We start from the raw sequence: 12,472 nt of genomic DNA, 5'->3' as shown, positions 1-12,472 counted from the left end.
CCTGAGTGTGTCTGTGCAGGGCCCAGGCTGCTGGCACACCTGGAGTGGACACACCCCTCTGTGGCCTTGTCTCCTGTCATTTGCTTAAGAAATCTGATAACCTAAGTTTTTATTAGTCACTGAGGGAGGGAAAAAAAAAAGCCGGCGCCCCAGTGTGGGGTAACTGGCCAGCCTTCCGGTGACCACGGGGGGTTGCTTGCTTGCTTCAGGTCGCACAAGCTCTGTTCCTGCGCTGCTGGCTCTGACCTGTACATGTTCTAACTCCCTTGTGCCCTGTCTCCCCACACCCAGCCAGGGAATTCGTGGACAGAATAATGCACCTCCCACTACTAGTAGAGCAGCAACTCTAGATGCTCCAAATGGAAAGGGAGTTGCATTAGGTAGAGTCATTTGGGAGCGTTTGCCAGAATGCACGTGTCCCATAGTCCCCCACCCCATTTAATTACTGCCAGAGGAAGCCTCAGGAAGGGGTGTGGAGATGCTGGGTCAAAAACAAGTAGCAAGGTACCGGACCATAGAGTCTGTTCCCTTCTGAGCCTTTCTTGTGGGAAGGACACTGGGTGGCTCTCTCTGGTCTCATTTTGTTCTGTCTTTTTCTTGATTTCTCTGCCCTTTAAGAGTAAGCTCTGGGTACCCCAGTTCCCTGGTTGATGCTGGGAATGATCCTGGAGCCCCAGAAGAGAGAGGGAATGGCATCCTCTCACCATGAGCCTGGGTCCTGTCTGGATGGTTGACGCTGCAGGATGCGGTGGGGGTGTTGGGAGCCAGTGAGAGGAGAAGAGCTGGTGCTAGGAGGATACGGAGGAGAGGCACCTTCCTGGAATGCTTCCTCAGTCCCAGGACCTCCAGTGTCCCCTGTGCCGGGGGAGGGCAGCTTCTCTCTCTGGCGTCGCTTAAGTTTCCAGAGACAGGACGTCATCTGCTTTGACTGGTAAACCTGCAAGTTGCCTTCCCAGCCTCCTTCAGCACATCTCGCCTGGGACTGGCTGTGTGCGAGGCGCTGCGCTGAGCCTGAGCCATTGGTAAAGGGGAAGCAGCATTTACTCTGTCCTTAATGAGCTCACAGTCTGGGGAGGGAGGCAAGCGTGGCAACAAACTATTAGTCTGGTAGGGCTACAAGGGAGGGATGCCTTGAGGGCAGAGACCAGCCTTAGTCACTGTTAGGTGAAGAGAGACCATCGTGGAAGGGAAGGGACCTGTTTTGAGAGTTTCAGCGTAGGGATATGTGAAAGATGAGGGGGGGTACTTCTAGGAGGAGGGAGGCATCTCCCCTGAAACTGAGCTGTGCAGAGATGCTACTCGAATGCTCACGGCTGGTGGCAGTGGTGTGGAAGGACGCGGACAGACCACAGGGCACCAGCTGAGGGTGTTCATGGGTCCTCAAGGTGGAAGGTAAGATGCTTTGTGTTAATTATTCTTGGTAGTCTTCCCCTGGGGCTGCCCCCAGGTTTCTAAACCACTCAGTATTCCTGTCTCAGCTTCTCAATGAAGGTTCTGTGTTATTTGCTTGGATCCTGGAACATTTGGTGGTCCAAGGCTATTGAATTTGGGGTGGGGAGACCGTGATGAGGTTCATAGAATATAAGACCTTCTTACAAGCATTTAGGATGGCTTGTGGGGTGTGGGCAGAGCCACAGCTGCTGCTTGTCAGCCTGGGGGGGTCTGGGTGCATTCTGTTTGTTGGTATGGAAATATGCAGGTGGAGTTGCTGGCTGGCTCTGCTTTCCCTCTGACATCACTGGGTGCCTGAGTTCAGTCTGGTTCTATTGCATCTCCAAGGAGGAGCACCTTTTCTTCCTTTGCTGCTGTTCTTTCACCTCCTTGTCTTTCTCCTCCCCGAGATTGCCGTTGATACAGACTTCCGCTGCCAAAGCTAATTGTGAGGCCTGATCTGTGAATGAAGGCAAAGGCAGTTCCCATGACAACTGCAAAGAGTTTGAAATATAGGGGATGATGTGTGTGTGATGGGCTGCAATTACTTGGGTGGAAATTGATGTGTGGACACCGGTGACTTCAAACATAGGTTCTGAAGGTGGAGAGGATGTTGGGTTTCTTTGGCAGATCCTTTGTGTGATGGAGAGGGAAGGGAAGGTCACAGATTTCCCCCACAGTCGATTCCAAGTGCCTTCAGTGTGTGGAATGCTGGGAAAACAAAACAAAACAAAACAAAAAAAACCCCGGGGCTTTGAAGAGGCACGACTCTAGCCATTCTGGTTGGAGAGGCAGGACACACAGAGACAGATAGCAGTACCAAGTGTCAAATGAGAAACATTGGAAGTGCTGTCAGCTGGCAGAGGTCTAGGGTAACCTGAGAAGGCTTCCTGGAGGAAGTGGGGCTTGAACTGAGCTTTGAAGTAAAGCCCTGTGGGGAGTGACCTCCTTTAGGACACAGGCATGGCAAGAGAGGAGAAGTTGTCATCTACCCCCTGCCAACTCTAGAAAAGGTAGGTTGATAAGAAAATCATAGAGCTACACAGAGCAGCACCAGCTGTATTGCTACGAGTGGCGGGGGGGGGGGGGGAGGCGAGAGCCCTGCTCAGTCTCCCAATTTTTCAATCTGTAGAATGGGCATTAATAATTCCTGTCTCATTGGTTTGTTTTGAGGGTTAAATAAGATACAGTACATCATGGTCCAGTTATGGGGCTTGGCGTGGCGTTGCTGCTTGGTTGATCCTCCTATAAACCCCCCCAAATCTGTCTCTGGATGCATCCCCATTTCCTAGTCTTTATATATCTGTGTAGGTTCTGGCCTGTAGGTAACTGTGTTTCTGAGGTTCTCTGTGTTGGGGTATTTTGTGGGTTCTGAGAGTGAGTTAATCCATTCACCTCTCCCTAGTGGGGAGGGCTGTGGCCCCATTCCTCCTGCTGGGAGTGCAGTGGTGTCTAGGGGTCATGATGGAAGGTGGGGAGGGACCTCCAGCTCCTATGCAGAGGGGTCCCAGGCACCTCTGGGTTGGTCACTGTGAAGCCCCAAGTGTAGAAAGAGGGGCAGATAGGGGAGGGGGTCAGGTGTGAGGTGTGGAGAATGTCCCCGCTGGAGGCAGAGTGGCCCCAGCATGCGCCTCTGTGTCTCCTTGGAGCTGTAGCATTCCAGGTGCTTCAGAAAAGGGCAGGAGGCCAGGGTGGGATAGAGATGGTTGCAGGTGCCCTGCCTTGGGGACCACGGGCTCTGCTAGGGTGTCTGCAGTCTGCGGCGGGTGAGGCGGGACCTGTGGTTCAAGCAGAGAGTCAGGGTGGCTCTTGCAGCCTTGTGAGGAAGACGTGTGCTGGCTGAACAAGGCTCGGCCTCGGCTATAGTTCAGATGGCAGGTCGTGCCCTCCCAGGAGAGCAAGTATTCCTCTGATCCCTGGGGACCTCAGAGAACAGGTCGACCAGGAGAGTGTACTCTACGTCTCAGTGCCCAACCCCCTGCCTCTCCACCCTCCTTGTGTAGAAACTCAGCTCAGCACATTCCAGCTCTGTGCAGAGCCTAGTGAGTAGGGAAGACGGGGCCCCTGCCCACGTGGGGGAAGACGGCCGTGTAAATAAATAACTGCACTTGGTAGTGACGGCTCTAGAGGAGGCCCCAGGAGGAGTGGGTGAAGCTCCTGAGGGCTAGATGAGCTGGGAAGGTAGCAGTGGCAGGTGACATTTGGATTAAGCCTTGTACCATATTAGCTTGCCAGGTGGGGGAGAGGGAAGGGAACCTAGGCAAGGAGCAGCATCGCCAAGTCTCTGAGGCATGAAAATATTACTGTTCTTAGACCCATAGCTTAAAGGGAAGTGGTCTGGTTCAAGAGACCCTATCCCTCTTTAAGTTTCCCTGAGGTTGGCTGGGAGAGAGGGCTTAAAGAACTGGAATGAGAAACACCTGGGTTGGAATTCTAGCTCACCACTCACCAGCTGTGTGTTGATGGGCAAGTAACAACATCTCTAAGCCCATTTTCCCATAAGGTTGTGTGTGGACAAGTCAAATGAGATGCTCCCACAGCATGGTTGGCACAGGGCCTGGTACCTAGCAGGGGCTTGATAAACTGTGGCAGCCACAGCAGCAACGGTATTGATTGTTACTGTCCACGCAGTGTTAGTTGCTCTTATCCAGCAGCAGACTGTATGAGGGTGGGTGGGGCAGGGGTTTTGGGGACTAGGATAAAGGAGGGACTTCACTTGGCCTGGCCGAGGTAAGAGCCAAGGGGTGCAGAAGCCCATGGCTCAGGACAGTGCTCCTTGCCCTGCCTTGTCACCTGCCTTCCTCCCTGCCCTGGGGAGGAGCCCAGTAGGGCTGCTCTTTGCCCCCAGAGGTGAGGCAGGTATGGGTCCTGGTGCCTTCTGGAGTCTCCTCACCAGAGCCCAGCTTTGCTGTCTCTCATGAGGCAGCTCGTCCCATTCTGAGTACCCCCTTGGAGCTTCAGGGAGGGGGCAGTAATTGGGCAGGTGTGGTGGAGTTGGTAGCAGAGCACATCACTGAAATGAGCTCTCCCACATCCTAACTAGTCCTACAAGTCACATCTGTGAGTTGAAAAGTAGCACACAATGAACTCTCTCAGAAATTGAGTGGTAGCTAGCAGCACCTGCAGTGTGGCAGGCACTGTGTTGCATTTTTTCACAGAATCCTCACACCTTTGTATGAGGTAGCTGCTTCTGTAAAATAGAACTGCAAAGTAGGCTAAGGGAGGTAAGGTACCACCACCAAGGTCCTGCAGCTAGATAGTGGAGCCAGGAAACTGAACCAGATACATGAGTACCAGAGACCATATAAGGGTCCCCCTCCTAGAAGACAGAAGCTCTGGGGTGTTCAGCTACAGGGAGGGGATGGGGTGAAGCAGGATGTCTCCTGGGTTGCCTAGGAACTGCAGGGCTTTCCTCTCCCCATTCTGTTCTTTCTCCTTCAGTCTCCTGGGTGCTGCAGCCTTCAGAGGCTCAGAGTCTGGGCTGCCTCCCCTCCTCAGCCTTTCCAGGGGATGGGAAGCCCTGAAGTCTGGAGGCGCCTCCTCCTGTGGCCTTTCTAAAAGAGGAGGAAACATTGAGGGTGGTGGTGGTGGTGAGGCTGTCTGGAGGGGGTGGCCTATGTTCAGGCACTAGGGATGAGTATTCCTAGGGTGAGGTGGTGTTCGTGTGCAAGGGAGGGCAAGTCTGACTTGGTGAGGCTTTGAGCCACAGGCAATGTTGGCTTCAAGAGGAAATCTGCTGGAGGGAGGGAGGAGTAGGACTGCATAATGGTTGAGAGTCTGGTCTGTAGAGCCGGATAGACCTGCCTTGGAGTCCCAGTGCTGCCGTTTTCTAGCTGTGTCACCTTGGGTAAGTTACTTCACTTGTCTTGCCTTGTTTCCTCATCTGCAAAATGGGGTAAAGGTTCATACTGCCAAGGCTTTATTTTTTTCTTCTAAGATTGCAGGGGCTATTGCTTTTATAGCGCCTAGCACTGTCCTAGCTGCTGCTAGGATGAGGCAGTTTGCTGGTGTCCTAGGGCTAGAGAGTGGCCTGAGGGGGAAGCCTGCCAGCATCTGCTCGACCCCGACGCAGTCTGCCTTTGACCCTGTAGATGCAGAGGATGCCTCTGGGTATTACCTTCTGGTCCCCGACTCGGGAGTTGTTGAGGGTGTCCCGGGATTCCCCGCCTGTCGGGGAGCGGCGGCGGGCCTGGGCCACAGCCAGCTAGGCTCCGGCACCCTTGGCTGTGCCCCCGCCTCCCGGCTGGGCAGGTCCAACCCCCGGCGGCCCTGCCCCCGCTCGGCCGGCGGCGGGGATTGGCTGGCGAGCGCGCCGCCCCCTCCACACCAGCCTCGCCGGCGGCGGGGAGGGGAGCCAAGCCGGCAGCTGGCCGCCGCCGCCTCTGCAGTGCCTCCCTCCGTGCGCTCCGGCGGGGATAATGGGAGGCCCGCCGGCCGATGCACCAGAGGAGGCCGGCCGAGGTAGAGCGGGCAGGGCGGGGAGGGACGAGGCTAGACCGGACGCAGGAGGAGGGGCAGAGCCCTCCTGGATCTTGGGAGGGTGGAAAAAGGAGAAATGAAAACAAAAACACTCTGGAAGGCGAATGAGCCCTTCCACCGCGCGTCTGGGTGGCAGCTGGAGGCAGGAAGATGGTCCCTGCTATCCTTTCTTTCCGAGGCCCCGTGCCTCCCCTTCTCCCCCTTTCCCTGCAGCGGTGCTGGGGGTGCAGCAGAAGGACTTTGCTGCTTTCCTGGTGTCAGCCTGGCTCATCAGTCTCTCCGGCTTCTTTTGCAGGTGGAAATAAAGGCTGGTGAAGGAGCCGGGCCGTGGGGGCAAGGGGCTGCTGTCAAGGTACCTTGTGTGTGTGTGTGTGTGTGTGTGTGTGTGTGTGTGTGTGTGTGTGTGTGTGTGGTAGAGGTGAAGTGTTTGATGGGATTGGATAAAAATAAAGGGTCTCCTCTGGTGATCCCTTAATCTCCCACTGTGTGTGTAGCAGCAGCTGAGGGGGAGGGGCGGCGGGGGTGTGGGCGGCCAATGAATTCTCAGGCCTGTGTGGGTTTTGTTTGGATTCTTTTTGCTTTCTCAGCTGGATGGTTTGGGTGCAGTTGGGATTGGGTTTGTTGAACTGGTTTTTTTTTTTTTTTTAAGACATGCAACCCACTCCCATCCTTGCCTCTGGAAATCTCTCGAGAATGTCCCTGCCACTGTTGGTTTGCATCCAATCTGCAGAAATCCCGGGGCGGGGGGGGGGGGGGGGGCGGGGGGGGAGAGGTTAAGGGGGAGGGGGAATTGTGCTCCTGAGTCTGAAGCTGATAGGGTGTCATTAGTCATGCTGCTGTCACCATGGAGATGGCTGGAGGAGAGGAGGTGGTGGGGGTGAGGATATTTTGGGTAGGGTGGGGGCTGATGCAACATCATGACTGGGAATCCTGCAGGCGGTCGACTGCTGTTACTCTGTGCAGCTTGGTGTCTGGGGGACTGGAAGGGAATGTTACCAGGTGCGTGGGAAGTGGAGAAGGGGGCACTGAGCTTCTCCGTGTGGTTGTCTCGGGGCCAGGGCTGGGGTATTTGGGGCAGGGCAGAGTCTGTGGAATATAAGCCATTACGAGGAAACACAGATGTTCCTCCCTGGTTGGCAAGGACCAGGATCAGTAGGTTTCCTTGGGCTTTGCCCTGTTTTCAGGGCTGGGGATCCGCCGTGAGTTTGGGATTACTCAGCGGTATCCTCTGCTGGCCCAGGGTGGAGAAAACAGAGCAAGAGGCAGCTCAGCGTGGCTGCCTCTCAAGTCAAGAGAAGAGAGGCTGGGGAAGGAGTGTAGGGACAGGTAGGCAAGGCAGGACTGGATGGGACTTCTAGGAGGAGGGAGCCCATTCCTGCCCCTGCCTCAGCTCTGTCTTCTCCTTCAGCCCCTGGAGCCTGTGAGGAGCTGGGGGAATCTGGTTGCTTGGGTAGCAGGTGGGTGAGCTGCTCATGTCCCCAGATGCTCTGAGATTTTTCTCCCTGGAAATCCTCCTCTGGCTTCCTGGGAAAACTGCGGGAAGCTCCCTGGAGGCGCTGGAAGTACCACCCTCACTGCCTGGGTGGGGACGCTGTCAGGGAGGGGCTCTGCCTTCCCAGAGGGGATGGGGGCTACTGGGTGAGGCTGCGGGGTGGATCAGGAGCTGGGGTGGTTCCCTGGCTTCCTCCCAAAGGAACTTACATCAAGGAAGTACTTGGGGGAGGGCAAGAAATTTGCTTCTGGGAGAAGGAGAAGGGCCAGGTGGCATTGGCTCTCCTGGGGAGCTGGGCAAGCCTTGATGAGGACGCTAGTAGTGGGTGACCACCTGGGACAAGACCGTGGTAGGCCCCTGAGGCAAGCAGAGGTGGTTGATACTGGCGATGCTGTGCGTGGGGAGGAGAGAGCTGTGAGCTCACTCCACACCCCTTCTCCGGTGAAACCCCCAGGTGTCACCTCCACTTCCGCCTCTGGCCGCCCACTGCTGTAATCACCTGTGTGCTGTTGAGGGCTGTGGACACGGAGATCATGGAGTACACCTGTTCTGCCCCCCACCCTGGGGAAAGCAGGACAAGGGGATGAGGACAGGTAGGCTCAGGGAAGGGGCAGCTCCCTCCCTCCTCTGTGTCTTTGGCCTTGTCAGCCAGAGCTTCTCTCTCTGCTGGGAGGAAGGACTGCTGGCAGGTTTGTTTACTCCGGAAAGCACCCCCTCCTGCCTAATGATGGCTTCTCTTCAGGTCTTTCCAAGTGTGTTCTCCTTTCCTCCCTGCCTGCATTCTGCTGTCCCTGCCGTCCTGATGGAAGCTCCCAGCTTAATACCACCACCCTTAGTGTTGTGGGCATGGAGCAGGGCTGCCTGGAAAAACAGAGGACGCCCTTCAAACATGTCTTCCTCCTTCCCCCTTCTCAGAGTGGGGCCTGAGCTGGTGGCGTTTTTATTATTTATTTATTTTATAAAATGTATTTATTTTGGCTGCGTCAGGTCTTAGTTGTGGCACGCGGGATCTTCATTGTGGCACGTGGGATCTTTCGTTGCAGTGTGCGGGCTCTCTAGTTGTGACGCATAGGCCCTAGAGCTCACGGGCCCTAGAGCGCGGGCTTAGTTGCCCCGCAGCATGTGGGATCACAGTTCCTGCGTCCCCTGCATTGGAAGGTGGATTGCTAACCACTGGACCACCAGGGAAGTCCCGGGCAGCGTTTTTAAAGCTCTGAGGTGTTTGTGCTCGTTTTCATCGTTGTCTGTTGGAAAAGCCTAGCCTCCTCTTGGTCCAGGTTGCCACTGCCAGCAAGCACTTGGATCTGAGCCCCTGTTCCTGGTGCCACCTTCCCCCCAGATAGTTTTCTTAGGTGGCCAGTTGAGTGTGGTGTCCCACATACTCTGGTGGAGCAGTTTTGCTAGATCCTCTTCCGTCAGGAGGTGGTGGTGTAGGAAGATGTGTGTGGAGTGTGAGCTCATTCAGATCAGGCAAAGACTCTGGGACACAGGACAAAGGGGTCTCCCAGTCTGTGTTCCCACAGGATGGGTAAGCCCCCTGGGTGAAGGGTATCCAGCAACCAACGGGAATGTGCTCATCTACTGTGTGCTGAGTCCTGCCAAGGTTTCAAGAATATTCATGATGTAGGGTGTGCGTCATGCCTGTCATAGGCATAGAGTTGAGCTTGATGAACGCACGTGGTCATTTACTGTCTAGCGTGTTACATGTCTACTCACGATACCCCGAGGAACATGCCATAGCATACGCTGTTGCCACTGCCTCCCTCTTCGCAGCCTGGACAGGAGTGAGTGCCCAGTGCCGAGAGCACCAGGCTGCCCTGCTCTCGGGCTCCCACACTGCTCCCATACTCTGCCCCATGGGAACCCTCCACTGGCTGAGGATGTGTGGAAACTGTTTTGGAACTGTGCCCGGGATCTCTGCCTTCTGTCTCTCCTTTGGGCCACTGCTCCTTTTGTCAAGGATCTGTGATCCTCAACTTGCCACACACCGTGGGTCACTCCTACTAGTTCTTTCTCGCCTGCTCTTCCCACTCTCCAGCCCTCTGTGTGGGTCCAGCAGGAAGTCTTTTCTCTCTGAGGTATGTTTACAAGCAGTAGTGAACTTGGGGAGATATGGAAGCAGGTGAGCATATCAGACGATGGTAGGAAAGGAACCAACCAAGAGGATTTCAGAGTTGAGTTTGAGAATGGAAAGAGAGGGCTTCACCATGCACAATAAGTGGTAGAGTTAGAGTCCCAGAGCTCAGCTCCGCCTCCTTGGTGACCCCAGCCATTTTTTAATGTTGTGGGAGAGCGGGAAGACTTTGTAGTACAGGTAGGTGAGTGAGCCGAAGGGAGAGCCTTCCTGCCCACCACGGTGCAGGCCCTGGAGCTACCTGCAGGGGTCACTGTGATGGCTCCTTAGCCCCCTTGCTGGGCTGGCTGAGGAGGGACCTAGGTGCTAGGCTCCCTCCAGCTGTAGATGGACATTTCTGCTAGAAACCATCATTGTGGTCTTGCCAAGTCCCCTCCCATGCCCCCGAGGCTGTAGCAGATAGTTTGGCTGGCTGGGGATGGGGGCAGGGAGTATTGGGAGGCCTTGGTTTGGCTCAGCTTTTGGGTATCTTGTCTTTCCCACCCTGACCTCCTGGGCTTTTGGCCTCATTTTCTCTCCTACTCTGGCATCTGGCAGTCAGCTGAGGACTCCCCCTCATTACCAGCCTGTCTGGAGCTTCTGAGGAGGAGATAGCTTCCTTATGGATTAGTTTAGGAAGCCTTTGGGCAAATAGAGATGGGGTGGCTGAGACAGTTAAAATCCACAGATTATCACGCTATCCAGAACTGTGATCCTCTTCCCATTCACTTTATCTCCCTTTCTTCCTCCCTTTGTCTTTCTGCATTTACTGAGTGTTTACCACGTTCCAGGTATAGTACTAGGTCCTGAAAAATAAGAGAAATTATGATTTGATGTTCACAATATCACTAGAAGTAAGAGACATCGACCAAGTTGCCTAAAACTGTAACACTGAGCGCGAAAACCATCACTGGCAGGTGTTGTCGTTGTTGTTTTTAAATACAGTAAATGCTTTTGATCTTTGTGCTGTGGTTGTGAACTGGCACGGGGCAGACCAAGCCTCTCACCCCCAGCCAGCCCTGCTCTTTACATCTGCTTTCATCGTCGACTTAGTGGACCTCCTAGGACTTTGAAGGAAGCATCAACATGCCAACCGTATGTTCAATAAGTTAGTGTTTCCAGGATCTGGCGAGTACAGATTAGCGTAGTGGGGGTCAGAAATGGACCTGCTGAGACGATAGCTTAACTTTGTTTTGTTTTAATTTTTAAATTTTATTTTAATTTTTTTGGCTGCACTGGATCTTCGTGGCTCCGCGCGGGCTTTCTCTAGTTGAGGCGAGCAGGGGCTACTCTTGGTCGCGGTGCGTGGGCTTCTCATTGTGGGGGCTTCTCTTTGTTGCGGAGCACAGGCTCTAGGCGCGCGGGCTTCAGTAGTTGTGGCTCGTGGGCTCCAGAGCGCAGGCTCAGTGGTTGTGGCGCACGGGCTTAGTTGCTCCGCGGCATGTGGGATCCTCCAGGACCAGGGATCGAACCCGTGTCCCCTGCATTGGCAGGCGGATTCTTAACCACTGCGCCACCAGGGAAGTCCTGATAGCTTAATTTTGAAAGGAAGGTGTTGGCTTTAGATGTGTTGGGTTTGAGATTCAGGAAAAGCTGGAAGAAAATACTGTACCTGGGCAGTTTACCTTGAACCTGAAATTGTCTTCTACTCATTTGAAGTGTGTGGGTCCTGGAGCCCTTACTGCTTTAAGGAGCGCCCATGAGGCCACTGGCTGGGAAGAGGAGGATGAGAAGTGCAGTTGTCCAGTTTCTTTTCCTGTCTAATCCCAACTCTCCTACTCTTGGGTTCTTTCATTAGCCATGCGGCAGTCCCTGGACTTTAGTCTCCTCTGTAAAATGAAGGGGTTGCCTCCAGAGTTAGTTTTTCTCAAACTAAAAGGGGGGAAGGACCTTTTTCCTAATTCCCAAAATATTGCAGACCAAAACAGGTCCTACTTTGTACAACTAGTTGGCAGCTCTAGCCACGTGTGGCTCCCCTCAGGAGTTCAGCACCATCTAGACCAATCTGTTAGCCATTGGATGAGATGGTCCAGCGAATGTATACTTGGACGGAGCAGCAGGTTCAACTTGCAGTGCTGGTTTCTAAAGGCTTATTCTTGGTTCCTGTGTTTATGTTGTGGTGAACTGGTGATAAACAGTTTATGGGCCATTCCCTGAACAGCATTACTTTAGAACTTTGCTTCTGGGAGAGCAGAGGGTCTCTGTTTTGACCCCTGTCTTCCGTAGTCTCAATCTTGGGGACAGAGCCACCACTTGGAAGAGTAGAGATCTTGCTGCCCCCGAATTCTCTTGGAATACCTCAAAAGATTTTACTTGCATCTCAGCCTCTGTAGATAAGGATGCCTCCTGTCTGTCCTTTTATATCTGCAAGTCTCAGGTTCTCATGGTGGATCGTCAGAACCTGTGGGGCAGGACTGTGTGTGTGTGTGTGTGTGTGTGTGTGTGTGTATGTGTATGTGTTTGTGTGCTGCATGACTTAGAGGAAGAGAACAGTTAAGGCAGAGGCCAGGCCCCTGTAGTTGCCAGAGTGAACTTGGGCCCTGCCAGACACTAAAGTTCCATTGCCTTGGGCAGGGTACCTTGACTTCTGAGCTTTCTCCATTTGGTGGCTTGAACAAGTTCAGGCTGTGTGAAGAGGGTGCTGCCTGACTGTACCAGGCTGTGCTGGAGCCAGAGCCAGGAGACCGTGCCTTCCCAGTTGGGATCATTGTTGCCCTGTACCAGAACTCTAGTGGGGGAATACAGAAATGGATTTCCAGTGGAGTGCTGGAGGCTGTGCTCAAGAGATGCCTACCCTGTTTTCCCTGGCACTGCAGATTCCTTTCTCTTCTCCACCTGTGCTCTCCATCCTAACATGCTCTTCTCACAGCCTCAGCCCATCCCCATTCTCACCCCTCATGCTTTGAGCTCAGCCCTAAGTAGACTGAGCAGAGAGAGGGCCTCCAAGAGCACTGCTT

At 54.1% G+C, this 12,472-nt stretch overlaps 1 protein-coding gene across 8 annotated transcripts in view; it reads left to right on the top strand.

Moving 5' to 3' along the window:
• Nucleotides 1–12,472, top strand: part of TET3 (tet methylcytosine dioxygenase 3) — a 111,732-nt gene that overhangs the window by 13,341 nt on the left and 85,919 nt on the right. For 4 of the 8 annotated variants that reach the window (XM_049696118.1, XM_049696119.1, XM_049696121.1 and 1 more), the window contains exon 3: nucleotides 6,206–6,262. The exons of 1 other annotated variant lie outside the window; for it this stretch is intronic. In XM_049696118.1, coding sequence (XP_049552075.1) covers nucleotides 6,206–6,262 — 57 coding nt within the window. Of the gene's footprint in view, nucleotides 1–1,275; nucleotides 1,393–4,163; nucleotides 5,279–5,330; nucleotides 5,893–6,205; nucleotides 6,263–12,472 lie in introns of those variants that run through there. 3 more of the 8 variants (XM_049696123.1, XM_049696122.1, XM_033400534.2) reach the window with 3 other exon arrangements.

This window comes from Orcinus orca, chromosome 13 (genome assembly GCF_937001465.1).
Source record: "Orcinus orca chromosome 13, mOrcOrc1.1, whole genome shotgun sequence".
Classification (NCBI taxonomy): domain Eukaryota; kingdom Metazoa; phylum Chordata; class Mammalia; order Artiodactyla; family Delphinidae; genus Orcinus; species Orcinus orca.
Note: the sequence above shows the minus strand (reverse complement) of the source record. Positions and strands in the feature narration are given on the sequence as shown.